The sequence below is a fragment of the Eumetopias jubatus genome, unplaced genomic scaffold (assembly GCF_037043125.1).
Source record: "Eumetopias jubatus isolate StellerSeaLion01/CBP00866 unplaced genomic scaffold, mEumJub1_p1.0 scaffold_13, whole genome shotgun sequence".
Taxonomy (NCBI): Eukaryota; Metazoa; Chordata; class Mammalia; order Carnivora; family Otariidae; genus Eumetopias; species Eumetopias jubatus.
Window position 1 is genome coordinate 41,208,848 of NW_028274819.1, and position 21,761 is coordinate 41,230,608.

At 53.7% G+C, this 21,761-nt stretch overlaps 2 protein-coding genes across 2 annotated transcripts in view; one reads left to right on the forward strand and one right to left on the reverse strand.

The window, feature by feature from the left end:
- Positions 1 to 16,980, reverse strand: part of OTOG (otogelin) — an 87,796-nt gene extending 70,816 nt beyond the window's left edge. Inside the window, exons 1-16 of the mRNA XM_028116769.2 lie at positions 16,852 to 16,980; positions 14,102 to 14,270; positions 13,614 to 13,677; positions 13,382 to 13,442; positions 9,752 to 9,827; positions 8,748 to 8,840; positions 8,429 to 8,583; positions 5,933 to 6,051; positions 4,418 to 4,623; positions 3,449 to 3,579; positions 3,087 to 3,193; positions 2,542 to 2,651; positions 2,035 to 2,163; positions 1,060 to 1,168; positions 723 to 769; positions 87 to 232 (exon numbers count right to left, since the gene is read on the reverse strand). Coding sequence (XP_027972570.2) covers positions 87 to 232; positions 723 to 769; positions 1,060 to 1,168; positions 2,035 to 2,163; positions 2,542 to 2,651; positions 3,087 to 3,193; positions 3,449 to 3,579; positions 4,418 to 4,623; positions 5,933 to 6,051; positions 8,429 to 8,583; positions 8,748 to 8,840; positions 9,752 to 9,827; positions 13,382 to 13,442; positions 13,614 to 13,677; positions 14,102 to 14,270; positions 16,852 to 16,980 — 1,851 coding nt within the window. The remainder of the gene's footprint in view (positions 1 to 86; positions 233 to 722; positions 770 to 1,059; positions 1,169 to 2,034; positions 2,164 to 2,541; positions 2,652 to 3,086; positions 3,194 to 3,448; positions 3,580 to 4,417; positions 4,624 to 5,932; positions 6,052 to 8,428; positions 8,584 to 8,747; positions 8,841 to 9,751; positions 9,828 to 13,381; positions 13,443 to 13,613; positions 13,678 to 14,101; positions 14,271 to 16,851) is intronic.
- The window catches only part of USH1C (USH1 protein network component harmonin), a 45,997-nt gene continuing 41,173 nt past the window's right edge, over positions 16,938 to 21,761 (forward strand). Inside the window, exon 1 of the mRNA XM_088017493.1 lies at positions 16,938 to 17,014. Coding sequence (XP_087873619.1) covers positions 16,979 to 17,014 — 36 coding nt within the window. The 5' untranslated portion in view covers positions 16,938 to 16,978. The remainder of the gene's footprint in view (positions 17,015 to 21,761) is intronic.

Genomic DNA, 21,761 nt, shown 5'->3' on the forward strand with positions numbered 1-21,761 from the left:
GGCCCTGCCCTAAGTCCCTCAGCTTCTCTAGGAGGCAGAGAACAGGGGTGGCTGGCTGGGTTGGGCCTGAGGTCCCCAGCCCTTACCAGGCCACACGGGGCATTCTGCAGCATCACTGTGAAGGTGCCCGAGGAGCGGCTCTTGGCCAGAATGTACTGACATGTGGCGGGGAACGTGTACCGGCGGCCGTCAAAGGTCGTGAAATGGATGTCGCCAGTCACTGAACACTCGGCTGAGGGGCAGAGAAAAGTGGCTGACACATGGGAGCTGCCCCACAGGGACGGCCTCTGCCCTGCAGGCTCTGAGCATGAGGAAGAGACAGCACCCTGTCCTCAGGAGTTCGGGCAGTGTTTGGAGCCCTGGCCCTCTTTTTGAAGCTCTGGTCACTGGGGAGAAGCAGCCCTGCCCCACCCCCCCCCCAGCCCATCTGAAGGGAGATACAGCCCTGCCCTGGGCATCTCCCCTTGCCAGGAGACCAGGGCCTGAGCTTGAAGACCAGTCTCCATCCAAGCTCCCCAAGCTCAGGAAAGTCCTTAGATAGACCCCCCCTCCCCCACCATAAAAGTCTTCCCTGACAGGGGCTGGAGCAATCCCTAAACCAGGCAAAGCAGCTCTGAGCAAACAAAGCTGGGAACTGCAGGCCTGGCCCCCAGAATTTCCTGCCCCAGAAAGCTGTGAGACTAGAGGAAGGGGGTAGAGTCTGAGGTGGGGATCTGACATACCTGGGCAGACAGCTGTGCTGCACACCCACTTGCCTGCAGTGCATGTGCTGAAACACAGAGACCAAGGAGGCAGGGCTCACTTCCCCAGGCCTAGGCTGGAGGATTGCAGGGTCCACAGAGCTCCTGTCCCCAGCCCTCAGTCTTCCCGTCTTCACAATGGGTGGTAGAGATTTCCTCTACCTCCAAGGGTTAGCTCGAATGAGATCTCCTGGGACTTAGAGATGCTGAGTGAGTGCCCCTCCCCTCCGTCCCCAGGGCTCCCAGACCCCAGATGGGCAGCCCTGATGGAAAACCTTGGAAATCACCACTGCCCCACCCCCCAGCTGTGGACACAGACCAGGCATTGCAGTCTTCTTTCACCACAGAGCCAGTCGGGTACAGGGTCCCATGGAATTCACAGGGACACTCAGCTGGTGCCACACAGTCCCCATCCTCAAAGATCAGACCTACGGTGACAGCAAAGGCCCACTTAACTCATCTCCACTCCTGTTGACAGACCGTTCGTGGCTGCCCCAGGCCTGGGACAAAGATCCCATCCAAGCTTTCACCACTGAGCCCACTTTCAAGCTTTCTCCTGCATAAATCCTTGGCTTAGGCCAGATCTGAATCCCCTCTGGGCAAATAATCTCACCTCCAGACCTTTGCATAATCTCACCTCACCACCCCCAAGCAACCTGCATACTGACTAGCTTCTCTTCACCTCTCAAAAGCCTGTCACTGCATCTAAGACCAGCTTAGGTACCACCTCCTCCAGGAAGCCTTCCCTGACAATCTCTCCCTTCACTGAATTCCTATGTCTCTTCTTGTCTGAACCTCTGAGTGGGTCCTCACTACATTATACCTTAGACGGGAGTCGTAGGTATACGCATCTTATCACCGCAACCAGATTCTGACCCCTAAAGTCAACGGCCATATCTCCATATATTTTTATCTCAACCCCTGCCTAGCCAAGTGAGCTGCACACCACAGATGTGCTGCAAATTTACACCCCCTAAAAAACGTGGACGAGTGTTTAAGCAAATGCGTGTGTGATAAAAGAACAAATGAACGAATGAATGACTTGTCCTGGTCTACACACCTTAAAAGCTCGGTCCCAATCAAATGAAATACCCTGATGGACTTCTCAAGAGCCACAGTGCCACCCCCACCCTCACCTCCCTGAAGCCAGTTATCATTTATTCCCTTATTAGTTGTGTGTTCCTTCCTTCACTCATTGCACAAACAGGCACCCTCTGAACCCCTGCATCAGGCTCGTCCGTGCCAGCCCAGGAAGACGCTGCCAAGCACCCACTGCCCCCACCCCCCGGCCTACCATCGGGGCAGTAGCAGCCATCCACACAGGTGATCTCACTGTCCACGCAGGACGCTCGGGACTGGCAGGAAGCGGGGCAGCAGGCGATGCACTCATTGTAGGTAAAGGCCTTCTCCTTGCAGTGCACGGCTGTGGGGCAAGGGAGAAGTCCGGCCCCAGCTCTGCCAGGACACACCCAGCCCCTACTCCAGGCCTCGGGGTAGGGGGAAGGAGGGCTCTGATCTTCCTGCCCCCCTAGTCCCAGTGGGAACACTGGGTGACCGGAAAGTTGGCCAGAGCCTGGGAGGCTCTGAGAACCACCCTTAGCTGGCTCTGGGACCCTAGGCCAGGCCCTCCACTCTGAGCCTGTCTGCTCCTCAGTCACAAATGGGGTCTCAGACCCTACAGCTCCGACAACTGTGGTTCTAAGCAGGTCAGGACATTGAGTTGAGGCCTGAGGATGCCACCCAGAGCCCCAGGACAGAGCTCGTGAAAACCCCTCCCTGCCCGCCAGCAGGATGCACCTACCGCATTGCGGGAGCTGGGTCCTCCAGTCCTGCAGGGGTCGCCCCGCCTGGGCACACGCTCGGGCATACTCTGCCAGCGCCCGGCACCAGGTGGCTTCGTCGCCTACCGACCTGTGCCGGGAAACCGAGGGTCACACCAGAACCCTATCTGCTACCTGCCCTCCAGCACCCTCTAGAGACTTCAAGGGCTCAGGGCATCCCTCCTTGTCACGCAGCTAGGAAAGGGAGACTGGGAAGGTATCTACGTATATACAGATGGAAGCAGGACACCTGGTTTCTAGTCCCAACACTGCCATTGACTTGTGTGACCCTGAGGGCGTCGGTCCCCATTTCTGGGCTTCAGAGAATAGGGAAGCTCTGTCCCACCGATGCAGATAAGAATTTCTGAGCTTTGGGAAGCATATCTGTCAGGGCCTGGGGTTATCAGGCTCAGTGACCCACGTGCTGAGCTCCCCCTGCCCCCTGCCCCCTGCCCCCTGCCCCCGCAGTACCGGGACAGGTCTCCCCGAAACCGAGTCCCAGCTGCACTCTGGGCTGCCTACTCACTGGCAGAGGTCACTGGTACAGCTGGCTGTGAAGGGCAGAGGGCTGACATAGGCATGGCAGGCATCAAAGGGGGGCCGCAGCAGTGCCTCACACCGGTCGTACACACCCTGGGGAAAAGGGCCAGGAGCCAGAGCCGGGGGCTGGCAAAGCCACGCACAGCCCTCTGACTTCACCAGCCCCCACACCGAACCCCCATTTGAGCTCAAGAGAGAGAGAGAATGGTGGAGAAAAAAGGGGTGGGGCCGTAGGCACAGACAAGCCTGGGCCCCTGCAGCCACTGACTTCCTAGGAGGTGGACAGGAAATGAACCTACGCCAGACACTAGGATGGGTGCGGGGAGGCACTTTCCCCAAGGTCCAGACCTGCATGGTTCCTGGGCTCTGCTGCAGACACGGTGGGCGAGGCAGGGAGGGAGTTGTAGGCCCTGGAGGCTGGTTGGGGGCCTGCTCTTGCCAGCTCTGCCCAAACTCAACCACATCGTCGGTCAGCTTCCCTGGGCGGGGGAGGGGAGGGCAGAGAACTAGCATGACCACAGGAGGATGGCGGGTAAGGCTCCACAGAGGGCTCTGAGGGAGGGCAGGGGGAGCCAAAGAGATGCCAGAAGGTGGGCAAGAAGTTGAAGAATCCAGCCTCCTGGGTCCTATCCCAGTCTGCATTTCCCAACGGGGCCACTCTCCTGAAAAAGCTGGTGATAACAGGCAATAGGACCTGTAGTAACTCTCTACTGTTCCAAACTCGGGGGGGAGGCAACACCATGCAATCAAAAGACAACTAGTATGTGAGCCCGGACAAGCTCCTGCCCCTCCCTGAGCCTCAGTTCTCCCACATGTGAAATAGGGCAAACAGCCCCCCATGAGATTATTGCAAAGACTGCATGTTGAGTGTTCGGTATGCTGTGGGTGCTCAAAGGGATCACTTTTCTTCTTCCAGCCAGAGTCGCCGTGATTTGGCCCTGTATGCTTCACTCTTACTTCTTACCAGTGCTCCATAGGTACCCTTCAGCTCCCATGGGGCCCTTTCTCTGGCCTTCTGCTCCCTAGCCCTGGAACATACTCATCTTGCAGGGTCAATCCCATCTAGCAAAGTGCCCTTTAGATCCTCACACAACCCTAGCAGGGATTCTCATTATGACTGTTTTACAGACAAGGAAACTGAGGTTGAGTGGTGAAAAACATGCATGAGGCCACACACTGGGTAGGAAGGGGCCCCTGGCTTCCCGCTGGGTCTTCAGTACCACGACCCCAGGGTTGTGCCCCAAGGCCTCTCCCGCCCCGCTCAGCATCCCCCACCTCCACCCAAAACCCTCAGAGGCTACTTGCCCTGCACCTCACCATAGCTGGTCACCAGATCATCCTGGGGGTCAGCATTGTTGTTCCCACACAGCCCATGAGTCCAGCCCAGGAACTCCGGGCTCATTTTGATGTAGACAGCCGAGGCACCGTCCCAGGCTAGAGTAAAGGCTGACTGATGCCGCACAAGGATGTAGCCAGCAAGCCGCTGCAGACGCACGCTCCCCATCACCTGTGGTAGTTGGACCCTGCAGAGCACGGCCCAGAGCTTCAGGCTGTTCACACCCCCTCCGCTCATCTAGTCCCTTCCCCAAAGGACCTGCCGTCCCCTACCCGCAGGACCCATCACGTACCCAGCACCTACTTCCTCCACACGCCACTGCTACCATGGGCTCGGAAGACCCCCTTTCCCTCCCCGTGACTTCCCCTGGTATCTGAAGTCCACCATTAGAGAGGGATTCTTTTGTCTTCAGAGTTTAAAACTTGCTTTTAAAATTGCAATTTCCCTGGCAGGGATAAATCTCAGAGTGTCTGAAGTTGCTAGCTCCGTGCTCCTAGATGGGAGAAATGGTATACGCAGACACTGACTCGGTTTGGTTTTGTGGGTGGGGAGCCAGAAAGGGGTAGGAAGAGAAGAAAGCTGAGGGATAAGGGGAACCGGGAGTGGAAGAAGAGAGGCAGGGCCAGAGCAGTCCCGACCACATCCCGCTTTTACTGGGACAGGGTCTCCTGGCCCGTCTGGAATTTGGCAACTTTCAATCCACCTGAAAATCAGGGGAAGAAAAGGGGTCTAACTGGCCAAAACTGGTACCCAAGGATCCATATACCAATCTTTTCATCACAGGGGAAACCCTTGAGCTTTCAATTTTACACTCAGCCCCAGAACGCTTGGTTACCTAGTTTCCAGATCTGAAGCAGGACATGAGAACGGGAGAAGGGTCCTCGAAGGACGATCCCTTCCCCCAACCCAGCAGCAGTGTGAAGTGAAGCGACCACAAGGGAGGGAAAGGACAGTGAAGACAAGATACAGGAAAGATTTCAGAAGAACCACAGTCTGGGCCATGTGGTGTGGTGGCCGAGAGTCCTCACTGCCCTGGTCCCAGGCGTCCCTGATGTCCCAGCAAGGTAAGCGACATTCAAATGACCCTGTGTCATCAGAAAAGGGGACAGTGTGCTCAAGATCTGCTCTGAGGAGGCTTGAACTGTGTATGATCCATTCAGGAACGTTCCCTCGAAATTGTGAAAGAAAAAAAAGTAAGCATGCTTGTAGTGGTATACTCTCAACTATCTGGAAAATTCTACTATTGGCCTGAATACCCACTGTCTGGAAACCCACAATGCCTCGAGAGTCTCAGAAAATCTTGAGGGACTCATCTTTCTGCAAACCCAGCTGACAAGAAACCAGCTGGCCTGCCAGTAGGTTGCTGCCCTGATGGTGGAAACTCTGCTGTTTGCCCCCAGAAAACAGTTTTCTTCAGGCTTTAGAAGGAAGGTGCTCACCATTCCCCGCCACCAGGGCCAGGGAGCAGGAGAGCTCAGGGCTGGGGGTATAGTTACCTCACGCCTCCGTGGGTGACCTCCTTGGCCAGACGGATCTCCTGCTCCCCCGCAAAGAAGAGGCTGACAGACCTGGAGCAGGTGTAGGGGGAGGGGCCGCACCGCGGGTCGTTGTGCACCTGATTGGGGGGGTTCAGAGGTCACTGTGCAGGGTTCCTGCCACAGACCTGGCCCTGAGCTTCTGTCCTGAGCCCAGTGACACCCTGTGTTGTTCCCGCTTCATGCCGATCGCCTGCTCTCTGCATGCCAAGCACCTTTTCCTCTGTGATGTCTTGATGTGTCCCAGTCCCCACAACCCCACAGGAGGACAGAGCTATGATGATCTGCATTTCCCGGAGGAGGCAACGGATACTCCGAGAGGTGAAGTGATGAAGGTCACACACACACACACACACACACACACGCAGCCAGGGTTCCAACCTAGAACTGAAGGCTAAATTTCAGGGCTTTTTCCAGGACATTGTGTTGTCTCCCTATTTCTGCATTTTTCATTTTACAACCCAGGTTATCTCATCAGATTCAAAGCCAAGGTATACACTCACACCTTCTGGCACACAGAACACACACACACACACACACACACACACCCCTCATAGATTCACTGGGCACTCTCAATGCACACACTATAAACACACACTCCTACCATGACCCTGGCAGGCACGGTCTAGTCCTTCCCTGCACACCCAGGCATGCGTGTCACTCCTGTGCTGCCTGTCACAGACGCATCCCCTCTGCCCCCTCCTCAGACAGAACCCTCACCTCAAAGCCAGAAGACTCAAGAGATGGAGGAGAACTGAGGCTCCCAGGGCTTAGGGAAAATCTGCAATGCTTCTCTTCCCAGTGTAGAAACCCTTCCACTAGATTACCATTAAAACGTGTTTAAGCAGGCTGGAGTCACGTCAGCTGAAAGTGGGGTCTGTGAAAGCCACCCCACAGGCTAATTAAATTTTTCAAACTTTAGATCATAACCGACAGGAAGAAATGTAAATATATACATATATAAATAAAACAAAAATTTTACAAAATAGTATTTACCCCTATTAATGTGTAATGCATCCACATTATATTTTCTATTCTCTTTGGTTTTTTTCTTCCTTCCTCCCTTCCTCCCTTCCTCTCTTCCTCCCTTCCTCCCTCCCTCCCTCCCTCCCTCTCTTTCTTTCTTTCTTTCTTTCTTTCTTTCTTTCTTTCTTTCTTTCTTTCTTTCTTTCAGCGGGGGGTGCTGTTTCTAATTCATTAAGTTTATTTCATAATCCATGAATGCGTGGCACCCCATTAGTCTAAGTAATCATAACATATCCATCATGAAATGACTGTCATGAAAAACCCTGATGTGTGAGATGCTGAGGCAGAAAGGGCAGAGTTGGGTCAGCCCATCTGGGGCATGGCCCATAGGGCAGCTCCTTGGCAGGTCTATGCTTGAGATGGAGGGACATGCCTGCTGGCAGAGGGGTGACACTGAGCACTAGGATCTCCCCAAACTCCCAAGCCCCGGCCCTAACTCAGTCCTACCCAAGGTGCTCCTCAGCAGAGCTCGCTCCCCAAGCAGACTTTTCTCCAGGTGGAGGTGTACTGACCCCCACTCAACACCCGGGGTAAGCATGGAAATCAAATCTACCTGACAGTGTCTCACACATATGTTCATAGACAGGACAGACTTATACTGAGCACTAATCTGGGTCCTGAGAACACCAAATGGAAAGACATGGTCCCTGCCCGAAAAGCTTCTATCTGGTAGAAAAGACCAACCTGGAAAAAGACTTTGTAAGAGACATGCACTGACTGTGCAACAATGCAGAACTTTGGTTACATAGAAAGGAGCCCTTGAGCCAGCTAGGCGGTCAGGGCATCCAGGAGGGCTGCTTAGAAGAGGTAACCCTGAATTGAGTCATACAGGACCTCTACCATTTCCTCAGAGGCACAATGCTCTTTGTTATCTCAGGTCCTTAGCACCCAAATTCCCCTTACCTAGAATGTTCTCATGTCCCTCCCTCACCCCTGTGACCCTTCACTTGGCTAACTCCAATTCATTTTCAGGATCTCAACTTCAATGTCACTTCCTCCAGGAAGTCTTCCCTGGTCATCATCCTTCCCAATAAACAAAGTTAGGTTTCCATCACATGCTCTTCTAACATTTGGCATTTCTTCTCTGAAGCACTCAGTTGTCCTTGAAATGATTCATTTGATTTGATGTCTGCTTTCCCCATTAGACAGTAAGTTCCACGAGGACAGAGACCACATCTGTGTTATGGTCCACAAGGCCACCACCAAGCCTTGTGCCCGGGAGAGTACAGGTATGTACCTAATACTTAATGATGAGTGACTAAATCAGCGACTGGCCAGGGGCAACCAAGAGTGAGTGAGTGAGAGAGAACTGTGGAGTCCCCAACTCCTTCCAGGTATAGACTCTCTAACTATGACAAGATAGCCTTGGCCAGCACAACCTCCAGAGCCTCGTGGGACCTTCCTAGATTGGCAGGGTAGGGAAGGCCTCACCTGGACTGAGAAGGCCTGCCCCTCAGGCTCATGGCGCCCCACCAGGGTGTAGCTGCCCTTCCCAGAGAGGTAGTAGTAGAGACCATCAAAAGTCTCCACATGGTGCTGTCCCCACGCCCGGCAGATGCTGTCACGCTCAGGGCCGGCGTTGTACACTGTGCCAGAGAAAAGAGAACCTGCTTGCGCAGTTGCAGTGGGTCTCACACCAGAGGCTAGCAGGGCCACCCCCCGCCTCCCCAGCCCGGGACCCCCAGGCCTCAGGCCCACAAGCTTTCCCTGTACCCATGGCCCCCAGGGGTGGGACAGAGCTCAGACCCACCCATCTGGCAGCGTGGCCCGGTGGCATTGAAGCGTCTGCAGTCACAGAAGGCTGGGTACACACACTCGCCCCCGTTGAAGCAGGAAAACAAGTCTGCAGGGGAGACACAGATGGCGCCTCCCCATTGAGCCAAGCTGGGCAGAACCCCGGGACACAGCGTCTCCCTCATGCCAGGGCACCAGACCCAGCCCTTCCAGAGCTGGGACAGAACTCAGATCCCCACCACAGGTAGCCCCAACATTCCTCAGTAGCTAGCCTTAATTGGCAGTACAAGTAGGGTGCCTCAGACCTGGCTGCCTGGCTCCCTCCCTGACAGACAGGAAGCGTGGGGTCTCAGAGTACCTGCCCTCAGTGTGCATCAAGTGGCCCCAGGCCAGCCCGACCTGGGCCTTCAGCTCCCTCTGCTGAAAGTTCCTGGCTGCCAGACAAGTCAGACTCTGAATAGGGAGCATGTGGCGTGAGCAGGGAGATTGCCCAGGGATCTTCAAGGACCATTCTTCCTCACTGTTCCTTAAGCTCAGGGGAAGAGGCCTAAGCCTGACCCAGAGAGGGGGAGATGCTTCACATTTAGAATACAGTAGACAGAAAGTCCACAGAGCACAGAGCACAGAAGACAAAGTGGAGCAGAGTGTGGTGAGGGAAGGACATAAGATGAAAGAGAAGGGGCCATGGACACAGGACAGGGTGAGGGGAGAGGCCGCGGACACAGGGTGAAGCAGAGGGAAAACAACCACTAAACAAGGAAGCCCAGTCTCACTGGTTCAGACAGCGTGAGAGGAAGAAGCCACAGGGCCATGGTCATACGAACAGGACACCGGAGAGGAAGCGCTCCTCAGCCAGGAAGGAGAAAACAAAAGAGTTGGAGGCCAGGGCTGGGGAAGGCGGAAAGAGACCCCTTGCAGGGCACAGAGATCACAGGAGGCCCCGAGGGAAGCCTGGCCTGCCCTCACAGCTTCTCTGAGGGCCAGGGCCCTCCCATGGGCCACAGGGAGGGGGCCACTTACAAGATGGAGCACATTTGGCCCGATGGAGACGCCTTTCCCAGGAAGACATGGCCAAGGAGTCCAGGACTTCAGCCTCCTTTTAGAAACAGAAGGAAGAGAACTCGGTCAGGGAGGGACTTCCTAAAGGTCATGGCCCTTCCTGTCTGTCACCCGGAGGAGGGAGGCCCCCAGCCACTCCACCTGCCCAGGCCCACCTCTGAGAGGTCTGGGAGAATTTCCAGGCTTGCCCTAGAGGAGTGAAGGCTGGTTTTTACCCTCCGAAGTGGCATCTCGGTGGCCCGAACACATTCCCTCCCCTCCATGCTCCAACATCCCCTCAGCCTCCCCTCCCCCCTTCCCTCCCTAGTACACTTTAGAGTGCCCCACAGCCCAACACAAAACTCCCTTATCTGGAGAATAAATATGTTTCCTCCTCACCACAGAAACCACGCAAGGCAGGCCTAGGAAGAAAAGGCAGCCCCTTGCCCCAAGGCAGGTGAGCATCTCACCCTTCCCCCCACCCCAACCTTCCTCAGAGGTCACCATCCACAGTCCCCAGAACTCAGCTCCATGCCAGGACTCTCCCTGATACCACAAATCTGAGGAAGACACAGGCAAAGTGAGCGGAGAAATCCTATCTTCCAGACCAGAAATCCCAACATGTGGTCTCCCCATATACAAACCATCCGAAATTAGAACTGTCCCAAACATCAGGCGTGTCCAGGCACCACACAGCTAACTGACTTTGATACCTGACCTCTCGGGACCCTAGTCTGAGGTGGCTCATATCATCTGGGCCTGGGGTCCGGGGCACGACAAGCTCCTCCCCTCTCAGAGCCCTGGCCTCCCCATTTGGATAGCTTCCCAGTGTGAACGGGACAAAGTCCCAGCCCTCAGGGAGCTCGTGTTCTTGTTCACAGGCCCAACAAGGCACCAACCACACTGTGCGTATGTCTCATGTGTCTTCCTCCCTCACTGTCATCTCTGCATCCTCGGGCAGAATCCCCAGCCCCCGGCCGAGGACTTGGAACATGGAGAGGATTCAGAACCCTTGGTCCCTGAAGCCCAACCTCAGGTCTTTGCCCCTCCTTGGCAGGCCCAGTCTCTCCACCTCATCCCTGGGTGCTTACCGCCTCCCTTTTCACTGTCCTGCTGACCCCTGGGAGGTCACTGGCCCCCCCTGGGCCTTGTTGCACTTTGGTCCCTGGTTCTTGGGTCCTCCCCAGCTCTCCTTACCCTGCATACCCAGCCTGAGCCCCAGGAGTCAGGCTTCCCACCCTGGTTGTAATCGATCTCACGGGGCCTCGGAGACCATGGGAAAAACCGATCACCTTGCATCCAATAGGCCCCAAAGAGCTCTTAATGAAACCTAGTCTTTGTGTCTCTCCACCCCTCGCCCCCACCTCAGGTGTGGCTTCTGAGATCGGTGTTAACGAGGGCAAGATAGCGCTGCAAAGTCAAGGCCATTTTCTGGAGAGATTTTTAAATCCTGCCCAAATGATTCATCTTCAGTATAGATCAGAAGTTCTTAGTCATTTCAGTGCCAAGAACCTCTCTGATAATCGAGCAAAGCCTATCGACCCATTCTCAGAATAACGTTAATAAATACATAAAATAAAACATAAGGTGACAAAGGACATCTATTATATTGCAAGACAGTCATGAAAATATTTTATAAAAATGCGCGATTTAGTAATATTTGTGCTTATAACTACATTAAACAGCAAGATCTAGCAGCGGGTCTTATCACTGCCAGCGTTTTGAGGTAGTGAGTATAAATGAGATCTGGAAATACCAACAAGTGTAAGGTGATATGACAATATCTGTGATTTCTCCTGGTGACCAGTCACAGACACTGCTACCGCTGTATTGTGGTTTGTAGCCTATCGGCATAATTAAAGGGAAGGCTAAATTTCAGTGAAATTGAGGTTCCTGTAAATAACAATGCATTCCCCTCCCCCATCCTGGTCTATATCATCAATTCTCTGGAGAATGGCTGTGCTCTGTAAGAATGTGGCAGCACTGAAAAGAAGGTTGGTTAGCTGCTGGTCTGGGACCCCCACCCTTACAGATAAAGTTATTCCAGGCAGAAGCTCTCGAAGGATCCTCAGGTTCACTTTCTAGCTAATGACCTCCTTTCCCCACGCCTACTCCAGGGGCTTTAAAGGAAGGCCATTCCAACCCCTTATTTGATCTAAGGAGTAATGTGAGAAACCTACTGGGGTTGTCTGCTCCAGATGCTTCCCCAGGGAAAAGGGAGGGAAGCCTACCCTGGAATCCAGCAAGGAAGGAGTCCTGCCAGGGGAATGAGGTGCTTGGCTAAGGGTCATTTTCCACCAAAACACAGGGATTCGTGGAGGCCTGTGGTGCATTTATGTTGTGGGGCAACAGGCTGACCCCACCAGGAGACCTTGTTTCACCTGCTTCCTGGGGGCCCCAACAGGTCACCCACCTACCTTGATTTCATCACATATAAAAAGAGTAACAGGGCACCTGGGTGGCTCGGTCAGTTAAGCGTCTGACTCTTGATTTCGGCTCAGGTCGTGATCTCAGGGTTGTGAGATGGAGCCCCATGATGGGCTGTCTGCTTCTCTCACTCTCCCTCTGCCCCTCCCCAACCTTCTCTCTCAAATAAATAAATAAATCTTTAAAAACAAACAAACAAACATTTTCTTTCCACTCAAACTTGCATCTGACTGCGATTCTAAAACTTGGGGCCTGGAAAAGCGGGCAAACAAGAAATAAAAAGCCTAGCTAATCTACCCCTTACAGAATACGCATATACCTCCTCCTGCCTTGGGGTCTTCATACCTATTTCCAAAGGGCAGGCATTTGGGGCACATTGTTTTCTATTATAAATGATACTTCCCAACCTGCTGCCACAAGGAGCTGCCCAGAGCGGATCGCTGGGGCCAGGGTGCATGAGTTGAGGTTCAGGATACTCTGGGGGATCTGGCTGTGGGTGGGCCGGTTTTGTAATGTATCCGTAACATGTTGTAGAAAAGACAAAGTGCAGGACATGACTGGAAAGAGAGCCCCAGGCACCTGATCCAGAAACCAAAGAAATCTGGCAAAGGCAGAAAAAAAACTACCACCTCTCCTGAAAGCAGGGAGGACCTCAGGAGGGTGGGCAACGGAATGGTGCAGTCTCAGAGGGTAATAGTTTGGGGCTCTCCTTCCCAACCAGCCCTTCCTCACAAACCCCACCAAGTGGCCCAATTTTTGTCTCTCCTCTCAAAGTACTTTTGCTGGAGCACTGCTCAAGGTATGGAATGGGGCCTCTTATGGGGTTTTTGCACCTTCCCATACCAAGCAGGTAAAAGAGAACCCTCACCTTCATGCTTTCACCCCAGGGCACGGGAGAGTTCCGCTATGTCCTGATTGCATCGTAGTGCCCTCCTCCCCAAACAAAACAAAACAAAAATAAAACCAAACTGAACCAACCAAGGGGTCCCAAGAGATTAGTTAAGTGGGAATACAAGTGTCCCATGAATTTGCATACTTCAGACATATACTAGGAACACTGGTCCCTTTCAAATAACTGCAGAGACAACCTTCCTGCAACCTACCGAGCTCCCGGCCAGCCCCAGTCCCAGACGGAAACAAGCCCCCCTCCGCCCCGTGAAGCCCCCCTTCCAGGCCTCCTCTCACCTGGCTTCCCATGACTGCTGTAGCATCCTCTATGGCAAGGGTCACCTGCTGATGTCTGTGGCTAGATGAGAAACAAGCCTAGTGTGGGGGAGGGGAGGGGATAGGGGGAGGGGCCATGCCTCCCCACCACCCCAAGTGCACCCACCCTCGGTGCTAAAACCCTGGGGTCATCCACACTAGAAATAAAGATGGGAGCCATGGGTGGGGCAGCCACAAGCTTGCACCTACTCACCTGGGATCCTGGGCTGGCTCAGGCTGCTGCAGTTCTGCACTGCCCCGGGGTGTGGGCGCTGGGCCTGCGGAGGAGGATCGCTCTCCACTCGAGCCAGGCCTCCCTTTGTTGGGTCTCCCCCCACCCGTGCCCCACCTGCTAGGAAGCCTCTTCTTCATCCCCCCATTCTCACTCCCTACAGACTTCAGTCCTTTCTCCTCCTTTCTGGCGACCTCTCCAACAGGGGTCTCCCTCTTTCCTCCTACTCTCTGGGCCCAGTTCTCTCTAGCCCCCCCGCCTTCGATCTCTTCCATCCTGCCTAGCTTGGCACCCGTTCCCCGGGCTGTCGCCGGCCTCTTTTTCCTTCTGCTCCCCCTCTGGCCCTCTCCTTGGCCATCGCCCTGCCCCCCCTCCAACCTTTTTCCTCCCTCTCTAGAACCTGCCTGGCTGGCCCGTTCCCCTAAACATTCCTCCAGCCCCCAGTGCCCCCTAGTCCACACCGCTCTCACCGAGAGACTGCACCTGCAGGGACTGGCCGGCCGGCTCAGCCCCGGGCAGCCAGACACAGGCCAGAAGCATGCAGAGCGCCGGCGTGGGGGCGCGCGGGACCAGGGACCCCATAGGGCTCACAGAAACTGGGAAGTCTGAGCGCAGGGCCGGGGGCCCGAGTGCCTGTCCCTGCGATGGCAGGGTCACACCTCCACTCGGCGGCCGCGGTCCCTTTCACTCCTTGGACCCGGGGCTCCCTCGGCCCCTCCTCCCAGGCGCTTGGCTCCTCCCTGAGCTAGGGTGACGGGACTGCCCAGCTCATTACCATAACTTAGGCGCCGGAGCGTGGCCCAGCCTTTGCCCCTCTCGACCTGTGCCGCCCCTCCCCAGAGGGACTGGATTCAGATCACTGGGCCCTAAGTACCCTGGGGGAGCAAGGAGGTAACCAGTGCAGCCCCCGACATCCCTTACTCCTCAAAGATCCCCAGCTTAGAAGCCTGGGCCTTGGAAGGCCCTTCCACCTGACACCCAAGATGCTTGTGTGAGTCTGGCCTTCCATTCTCCTTTCACAGAGGCCCTGGGACATGCCACTCAGTGGTCAGTTGTCAGTGGCAGAACCAAGGCTTAAGTCTGCAGAATCCTGGTCTGTGCTCCCACCACTCACCACTACAGCTTCCAGGGCCCCAAGGCCCTACTCTACCCCCAGTTTTGAGCACCTCGAGGGAATGAATTGTGACTTAGTCCTCTGTATGTCCAGCACTAGTTCAAGCCCCGGCTCAAAAGTGTTGACTGAATGACAGAAGTGCATCACACTCCCAAATTCCGGCTCCCCTCACGACCAGACTTTAACCACAACAGCAGCAGCAGCAACAACAAAACGAACAACAACAAAACCAACCAACAAACAAAGACCACTTCAATTCTGTGAACAAGATACACTCCCTGTCCAGGAGGAATGTTTTAAATCTGGAACCGTGGGCTTGGAAGCCTTGGGAACCTGTGCAGGATTCTCTCAGCAACTTAAGTGTTGGAACACCAACCGGATGCAAGCCTTGCAGATAATTATGAGATGATGATGATGATGATGGCGGTGGCCCCAGGAGACCCCTAGGCAGGGATATAGACTTAGAATGCATTCATTCATTCATCCATTCAACAAATTTGTTGAGCATCTATTTCTTACCACAAAGTGTTCTGGGAATATAGTGGTAAATAAAGCACACATCCCCACACAGAGTATTCGATATGCATCGATGAGAGGAAGGGGAAGGAGTCAAGGATGGAACCCTGGTTAGGGAATAGATGAAGGCAGGGAAGCTTGAAAAGGAACATTCGTAGGAGAGGAGAGCGAGGCCTCAGTGCTGTCCTCAAAACATTTAAAGGAGAGAGTCTGTGGGGGTGCTGGTCATGGAAAAGGATTGAGGTGGCCATGGACTGCATTCCCCTTTTAAGGCCATTTGCCACTCTGCCTGGATCCTAACTGTGATATAACAGCCATATGACTTAGTAAAGAGATGTAGCGAATCAACAAAGAAAGCTGGAGGGGGATATATTTTGAGTGTCTTTCCTGGACATTTGAAAATCCCAACAAGTCTTCCCCTTTTATCTTGGACTTAAGTAGTTAATACTAAGGTGAGAACATGGATAATATTTTAAGGTAAGAACCTTAAAGAACCTCTAGGAAGGATTTACATCCTAAACTAGGCAATAATATGGCCCCAATAAAAATAAGTCTGTTGGCAAAATTTCAGCTATTGGGGGATAAGATAAGATGAAAAGGAGGAGGGTCTTTAGGCCCTGAAGTTAGTTGTAAGTGGTTCACTATTTTGGGTTGCTGTCCATCTCCCTGTCCCTTGTCCCCTGACATGGTGCAAACAGGTCAGGGCCCCACCCTGGGTTAAATCCAGGCACTAGCTCCATGATTGAAGATCCCACTCTCTCCCATTCACACCTGTTTTTATCATCTCTTTTCTGACCCCCTCTCCCCTCTCAGTCTGTCCCAGGCTTGATTCATCATTGTCTTTACACTCCAGCACTAGACCTAGGAGTTGAACAAACTCTGGTTGAAATGAATCAAGTGAACCAAACGGGGTCTGGGCCCTGGGTAAAGGTCCGCAGTAAATCAGGTTGTCCCTGCCAGGCCCTTCCACGCCTCACGCCTCACGCCTCAGTGTGTGTGTGTGTGTGTGTGTGTGTGTGTGTGTGTGTGTGTGTGTGTGTGTGTGTGTGTGTTTGGGATTGGGCTAGGGAGGTGGGAGGGGAAGTCGGTTCAGGAGGGACACTGCCTGCCCCCCACTGGTTCAGGCCTCTGTGGGCTAAGACACAGCCTCAAGGAATTCACAGATCAAAGATTTCTTCCGACTGGGAATAAGCCCGTGGAGAAGGCCATTATAGAATGTACTCTGGAGGTGAGATGGCTGGCAGGGGGTGAAAGCCTCAGGAGCGCGCAAATGGGCCTCTATTTGTGCATCCATAGTTATCCCTACCCACCGTTGTGAGAATGTCGGGACCTCCTCAAAAAAGTATTCCAACCCCCACAAAAAAGTCTTAAACCTCCTGCCCACGCCTCCCGAGATCCTCTCCCTCAACCGCTTGTGTCTGGGGATCATTCCAAAGGGAGCGCCGTCCTGGAGTCCAATCACCGCCACCCCCCCACCACCACATACACGCACTCCAGGCCCTTTGCTCCGGGATTGTCGGTGCGAGGCGACAAGCTTCAGGACAGGAGTCTGGGGCCTCCCAGCAGCCCCGCCCCAGGCCCCGCCCCCACCGCGCTCAGGCCCCGCCCCCACCGCTCCCAGGCCCGGTGGATCTCCGCTGCGGTTCCTGCCGGCTTGGGGCGGCTGCGCGTCCGAAGGAGCGAGTCGTGCAGCGAGGCGGCTTGATCTGGCCCAGCCATGGACCGGAAGGTGGCTCGAGAATTCCGGCACAAGGTCAGAGCTGCTAGGGACCCCTCAGGCGTTCAGGACCCCGGAGTCCTGGCAGAGTGGTGGGGGATGGACATACCCGGCGCCACCCGCCCCCCCCTTTCCAGCCCGACCTTAGGGCTGTGAATGGACTGGGACCCCTGAAGGTTGTTTAGTTTCCAGCAGGGATCCCCAGTAAAATAAGGGAGGGGGCACTAGGACTCCACGTGTAGGAATCCATAAACCGATCTTCAGAAAGTGTCCTTTCTCCTTCCGCCTTCCAGGGCTGGGACTTCTCTGGGGTTGGAATGCCTTCCTGCCTTGGCCTGAGACAGGACGCTTCTCTGACATGCCTCATAGTGGGCAAATCCCAGCTCCTAGTGCCCCAAGCTCAGGGCTGTTGGAGCTTATGGAGACGGTATGGGACCGCGTCGGAGAGATGGGGGTTGGTGGGAAGGGAAACTGGTGTCTCTCTCTGTCCTTTGACCTCCAAAAAAGAAACAAGTTAGAAGCACTTTAGGGGGCCCCCGCTTCAGGGCATTTCTTGAGAAGCAGCTGAGGAACTGGTGCTGACCAGGGGGCAGTGCGAGGAAGGGAGGAAGTAGGGAGAGTCAGCCAAAGTCATCAGACAGAACCACATCTCCCCTGGTGTGTCCCAATAAGGCACCTCAGGGATGGTCCAGGATTCTCAGAGGCCCTCACCGAAAGCTACTGGATTTCACCCAGGGCATTTCCAGAACTGTTTCCAGAGCTGTGCAGGAGCTGCTGAGGCCCTGAGGCCAGAGAGGACCATTGGAAGTAACCCAGTGGACCTCCCCACCAGGACTCAGGATGCTTCAGGGCCCTAGGGTGAGGCCAGAGGTCTCTAGAGCTACCCACAGGCCCTGCCTGAGGGACAGGTGACAGGGTCCTCGACACCCTCATAATGCCCAGAGAGGCAGTGTCTTTAGACTGAGCCAAACCTCTTCGGAGGCCTGAGGGGGTAGAGCTCAGGTAGGCAGGGTCAGGGTGCTTAACCCCTCTCTCCCCACAGAGAGGCCCAGAGGAACCAGAATAGCCAGCCAATGTAGGGGGCACGGGAGCTAAGGGCCAGGGGGCGATAATTCTTCTAATAAATGTATTTTGAGTACTCATTCTGTGCTACAACTCGTCTGTGTCCTCAAATTGCTGGCTGGGCGGGTGGGCGGCAGACCTCACACTAATAATTACCCATGGCTGGGTGCTGAGTGTTGGGGTCAAGGTTTGGTGGGGTACAAAGGGGGAAGCTCATACTGGGTGAAGTCTCCTAAAAAAGAGGCCTTGGGTATTCTAAGAGTGAGAGATAGCTAGAAGTTCAGCAGGAGTTTGGGGGCTGGCAAATAGCAAGGGGAGCGCGAGACAGTATCCACCAGGGCATCCTGTTGCACAGGGAGGTGAGGAGAGAAATTTCAGCTGCTGAGGACCTTTGGTGAGTGTAGATTTCAGACAACCCAGTTTGAAGGAACACAACCTCCCGTCCCCTCCCCCAAGACTCAGGCTTGAATTTCAGTTTCCTGCCCCTGGGCAGAAAGTAACATCAGGTCCTCTTTTGCCTTTTCCCTATGGGTACTAGTCTTTGCCTCTTTTTCAAGAATTACCTCTGAGGTCCCTCAGAGGTACCTCTGAGTGTCTGACTGCACCCTGGAATTAGCCTCTGTTTCTCTTCTCCAGGCCATGCAGGCTCCAACGGGCCTCAAGCCTCTGTGTTTCCACTGCCCTGCTCTTCCTCATCACAAGAGTCGTCACCTATTAATGCCCCTGTGTGTGCAGGCGGGGCAGACACCAGGCTGGGCAAGGCCCCGGGCTGGACTTTGTGCCCTTCTGCTTCCGAGACAGCAGCAGCCTTCCGCTCCCAGGTTGGAGATCATATAGGAACTGGGGAGAGGACAAAGCAGCAGAGGATACAGACGGGAGCCTACAGCCATACTGGGTGAAATTTACACCTCCTGCTGATGACTTTCTAGCTGTCCCTTGCTTAGCATTGCAGGGCACATTAACCCCTGGGGAATGGTTTGTAACCTAAATCTTTAGCTGTTGGAGGTAGCATGAGAGGTGGCATATTGTCATGGAACGTGCTGTGTGGCCTTGAGCAAGTTATTCACCTCTCCGTGCCTCAGTCCTCTGATTTGTTAAATGAGGATAGCAATAATATTTAGCTAGTAAGGTTCTCGTGTGTGTTGGATGAGATCTACATGCTCGTAGGGAGTTTAAGTAGACCCTGACATTTAGTGAGTCCTCAACAAATGCCCATTGTTGTTGTCTATTATCTGGGGTTAGGCAGAACTGGGGACAAAGCTCAGCCCTGCCATTCACTGCCAGTGAGACCTTGGGCAAGTCATTTAATCTCTCTGAGCTCCTGTGTCCTCAGCTATGAGATGAGCTTTAGAGTGCTTACTTCACTGGACCTTTAGGACTAAATAGGAATTCGAGGACTGGCTACTCTGGGCCTGTAGTAACCATTTGGTCCACAGCCCCCTGCAGATACCTGCACGGCATCCTGTTGGAGGAGCCAGCAGGCTCCAGGCTCATAAGTAGAGTCTGTTCCTCTGCGCTGACACAGTTCCTCAAGGACATCAGCAGCACTTGCAAGTTCTTCCCAGGAACAGCCTTGGGCCAGGATACCAAGGAGTGGGGAGGGGAGCATCAGAGACTAAGCCTCTTCCCTGAAGAACCAGATTTTCAGAAGAAGGCTCCCCCTCTGCTCACTGCAGCTGCACGTTGCAGGAACTTGGTTACTCATTTGCTCAAAAAGGTTTTTATTGCCTGGTCAACAATCATGCATTTATGGATATCTGTAGTGTACCCTGCCCAAGGCCAGGCCCCTGGGGTGGGAAGAGGGGATAAATAAGGAGGTCAGAAAGAGCCCCTGCCTTGCAGTGTTTTGCTAATCATGCATGCATGCATGTAATAAACATTGACTGAGCTCCTAATAGATGCTCAACAGTACTGTAGCCATTGAGTAATAAAACAAAGTCCCTGGCTCCTTAGCGGGGAAGACAGTTAACAAGTAAACCAGCACAAATATCATAGAATGCAAAGTAGTGACAAATGCTATGAAAAAATAAACTGGGTGAGAGGAGAGAGAGCAACCGGATGGTAGTCAGGAAGGTCTCTCTGAAGAGGTAATATTTGAACAGACATCCAGAAAGAAGTGAGGGAAGGAGCCATGGGAATATATATGGAAGAACATTCCAAGAAGAGGTAACAATAAGTATAAAGGCCCTGCCTTAAGAGCAGCAGATAGGATGGTTTTTCTGAGAGGAATTATGAATTGAAGAGTAATGAGGGATGGATGAGCGTGGGGTGGGGGCCTCGAAGGCCTTGGTCAGGACTTCGGGTTCTCAGAGTGATGGGAAGCCAGCATTTATTTATTTATTTATTCATTTAAAGATTTTATTTATTTGACAGAGACACAGCGAGAGAAGGAACACAAGCAGGGGGAGCGGGGAAGGGAGAAGCAGGCTTCCCGCGGAGCAGGGAGCCCGATGCGGGGCTCGATCCCAGGACCCCGGGATCATGACCTGAGCCGAAGGCAGACGTTCAACGACTGAGGCACCCAGGTGCTCCGGGAAGTCTGCATTTAAAAGGGATTGTTCCAGGGGCGCCTGGGTGGCTCAGTCGTTAAGCGTCTGCCTTCGGCTCAGGTCATGGTCCCAGGGTCCTGGGATCGAGCCCCGCATCGGGCTCCCTGCTCGGCGGGAAGCCTGCTTCCTCTCCCACTCCCCCTGCTCGTGTTCCCTCTCTCGCTGTGTCTCTCTTTCAAATAAATAAATAAAATCTTTAAAAAAATAAATAAAATAAAAGGGATTGTTTCGAGTGCTGGTAGAGAGCAGACTGAGGGGACCAGGAGCAGAAGGGAGACCCCAGACAGGAGACTCCTGCAGCAGCCCAGGCCAGAGATGGGGGCTTGGACTAGCATGAGGAGTGGTCAGACCCAGAACCCAAGAAAAGGTAGATCTGGCGGGCTCTGCTCATGGGCAGCTGTGGGTATGGAGAGAGAGGCATCAAGAGGGGGTCTACATTTTGGGAGGAGCAGGTTGGTGGGGACAAGAGGGGAGGTGGCGGAAACCAAGAGCTCCATTTTGAATGTTTTACGTTTGAGATGCCTGTTCAACCATTAAGCAGAGAGGTGACTAAGAAGCCGGTAGCTGTGGGAGTCTGAAGATGGTGGGGAGAGATCTATGGTGGAGCCTCAGAGAGTTCTTGAGGAATAAATGGTAGTTCAGCCCCTGAGACTGATGAGGTCACTTAGGGACATGGTGCAGATGAAGAGAAGGCCCAGGACAGAGTCAGAGCCCCCCAACCTTTAGAGGAGAAGGAACAGCAAGTGAGGTAGGAGAAGCAAGGGAAGGAGGGCATGCTCAGCTGTGCTAAGCACTGGGTCAGATGCCACCAACTAACCAGCAGGACACAAGTGTCTTGAAAAGATGAAGAAGAATAAAACAAGAGTCAAATAGACCCAGTACTACCCAGGATGCATGCTGTGAAGGTCTGGGAGGAAGTGTGGCTGGATCCATTCATCCCACCAACATTTATGAGGGCCCAGGGTCAGCCAGCTGCTGAGAATATAGAATCTGTATTCATCTATTCTCACTCACTCATTTAGTTAAATAAAATTAAAAAACACTGAGAACTTACTATTTGCCAGGTATTGTGCCAAGCATTTAACGATTATTAACTCAAGGAATAATTAAAAAAAACAATGCTTAATCGCTCAGAGAAGGATGAAAGCTTACGAAACAAGTACTTTTATCCC